The 2,413-nt window shown below is 59.6% G+C and overlaps 1 protein-coding gene across 1 annotated transcript; it reads right to left on the reverse strand.

The window, feature by feature from the left end:
• Positions 1–1,666: 1,666 nt before the first annotated feature.
• Positions 1,667–2,047, reverse strand: CYSRT1 (cysteine-rich tail protein 1). Its single transcript, XM_009079076.1, has one exon. It carries the CDS (start codon positions 2,045–2,047, stop codon positions 1,667–1,669), a length of 381 nt encoding a protein of 126 aa, XP_009077324.1.
• Positions 2,048–2,413: the final 366 nt, after the last annotated feature.

Raw genomic sequence — 2,413 nt, forward strand, 5'->3', positions numbered from 1 at the left:
GGATTGAGTGCTGGCAGGCTCTCGGTCCTGGTGGGATCCCAGTGCCAGTGGGATCTCAGTAGTGGTGGGCTCCAAGCACTGGTCGGGTCCCAGCACTGGGTGGGCTCCCAGTGCTGACAGACTCCCAGGGTGGCCCATCCAGCCAGAGCAGTGTCCCAAACCCCACCCAACTGACCCAGCCAGGAACCTACCCCCTTCCCCAGCCCCTCCCAAAGACTCCCAAAGTCTTTCCAAAAGACAAGCGGGGCTGGGCACCAGCCAGTGTCCCCAGGCAAGCAGGAGAGGCTGGACCGGCAATGCCTGGGCACAGGCAGTGTTGGATCCAGGCTGGCAGGCGGGGGGCGGGGCAGCAGCCAGCAGGACAGCTCAGTGTGACACTGCTACTGCCACGAGTCAGCAGTGCAACAGTTAAGCCTGGTTGGAGGCTTCTGCTCTGCCCTTACACAAGCTGCCAGGATAAGCAAGAAGCAACACGGGAATCCCAGGAAATCCAGAGCGGAGGGAAAAGGCACACCTTGGCAGGGGAGGAGATGGCTCTAAGTTTATTTGCAGTATCCTGAAGTCATCTGCTAACACAGGCACTCTTCCCAAGCCTCTGTTCCCTCAGTCCAGGCTGTTCTGCAGCAGCCAGAGGGCTTACACAACTGGGACACCAGCACCACAGAGGGATGCCAGCACCAGAGCAGGATGCCAGAATCGTGGTGGGACGTCAACACCACAGCGAGACGTCAACACAATGACAGGCTTGTTCCAGGTCGATGGCGCCAGCCCCAGCCAAAAGCCCAACCCAGAGCCACCTCAGACGCTGGGAAGAGCCGACAGGCTCCTTGTTTGCCTTTCTCCATGCTCAGGGTGCTGCAGATGAAGGTCTGCATCCTCAACAAGGTGCCCCAGTGCTACGCCACTGCTGCAGCTGGGCCAGCCCTCCAACACTGGACCCAGCCCCAGTGCTCTGGGATGTGGATGGGGCGAGAGTTTGTGCCTGGCACCTCACAGGAGGAACCAAATGGGGTTGGGGGTTTCCTGGCGCCAGGATGTTAACACCCACACCCATGCTGTGCTGTCAGGTGCTGTCCTGGAGCACTGCCCAGCACTCTGTCATGCTTTGGCTGTCTGTTCTTCCTGCCTCCCTCCCTCTGCCCCATGGACAGTGTGGCAAGGAGGAGCAGGAGCCAGCTGGAGCTTGGTGCTGCAGCATCCCCATTAATGCCAGGGGTGAGGGCACTGCTCAGTTCTGGAGAGGTGGGCCCCCATCCCAGCTAGAGGCATGTCCCTGGCTATCTCCACCACTCCAAGACAATGAAGTCCTCCTCTGCCACACACACAGGATCACAAGCTTGTGCAGGATCACAAGCTCAAAGTGCTGCCCTTTTCCCATCATTGGCACTTTTTGGTGGCATCTTCCTTGGCAAACATCATCCTCAGGGCTCCCAAGCTCACACTGAGCTCTCAGGATGTGGTAGGTGCCCATCACCAGCATATCTGGCTGCAGAGCTCAAGGGTGAAAAGTAACAGAAACATCCAGCCAGTGCCAGCTTCCAACTGCCAGCTCTGCCAAGGGCTGGGGCAGCTTCCTGGGGTGCCCAGGCCAGTAGCAGCCATGTCCCCATGGGGTTGCCTGGCCCCATCCCATGGTCAGCAGGTCCTGTGGGTGCAGGGAGAGCCCTTAGGAGATGACACAGCAGCACTTTCGGCAGCAGGGACGGCACCTGCAGCAGCCACATCGCCTGCCAGCCCCCTGCTCCTGGCCCCTGGGTGGCTTGTCCAGGGTGACAGTGTAGAAGGAGGCAGATGATTCCCCATTGGGCATTCTCAGGCTGCCATAGGGGTTGTAGGGACGGGACCAGGACTTATCCGTGGAGATGGTTGGACTGCTCCAGAAGCCATTGAGATCCTCCTTCTCCAGGCTGTAGGTGGGCACAGCTGCAGGGTTGGCAATGATGGTGGTCTCATCCTTCAGGTAGTGATTGATGAAGTTTTGCTGGAACTGGTCCCATGGGATGTTGACACTGGCATAGGGGTTCTGCACGCTGATGCCACGATCCATGTCCCTGCTCCTCATCAGCACATGTGTCCTGTCTGGTATAACCCACCTCCTGTGAGACAGAGACCCTCTTAACCCAGAGTGCACAGGGTGTCAGTGCTGGTCCCTTCCCTGCACCAAGGACAGGGAAGGGACCCTCAGCAGTCCCCACTGGTTTGGGTGCAGAACTGTGCTCTCCCCTCCCTGCCAGCCCCAGCGGACCCCAACATGCAGCTGGTACCATGTGGGCCATGTGGCCCTGACGGACCTGATGGCACAGCAGAGAGGAGAGACAGGAGAGGGACAGGGAGCCATGGGGGTGAGCAGGGTGCTAGAGGGTGCGAGGGGGTGCTGGGTGCAAGGTGGAGTGCAGGTAGGGTTGGGTAGGAG

Source organism: Acanthisitta chloris, unplaced genomic scaffold (genome assembly GCF_000695815.1).
Source record: "Acanthisitta chloris isolate BGI_N310 unplaced genomic scaffold, ASM69581v1 scaffold37157, whole genome shotgun sequence".
Classification (NCBI taxonomy): domain Eukaryota; kingdom Metazoa; phylum Chordata; class Aves; order Passeriformes; family Acanthisittidae; genus Acanthisitta; species Acanthisitta chloris.

What these genes read in the sequence shown, in the direction of transcription:
- CYSRT1 (XM_009079076.1), bottom strand. Translation starts at nt 2,047, where the DNA reads ATGGATCGTGGCATCAGCGTGCAGAACCCCTATGCCAGTGTCAACATC.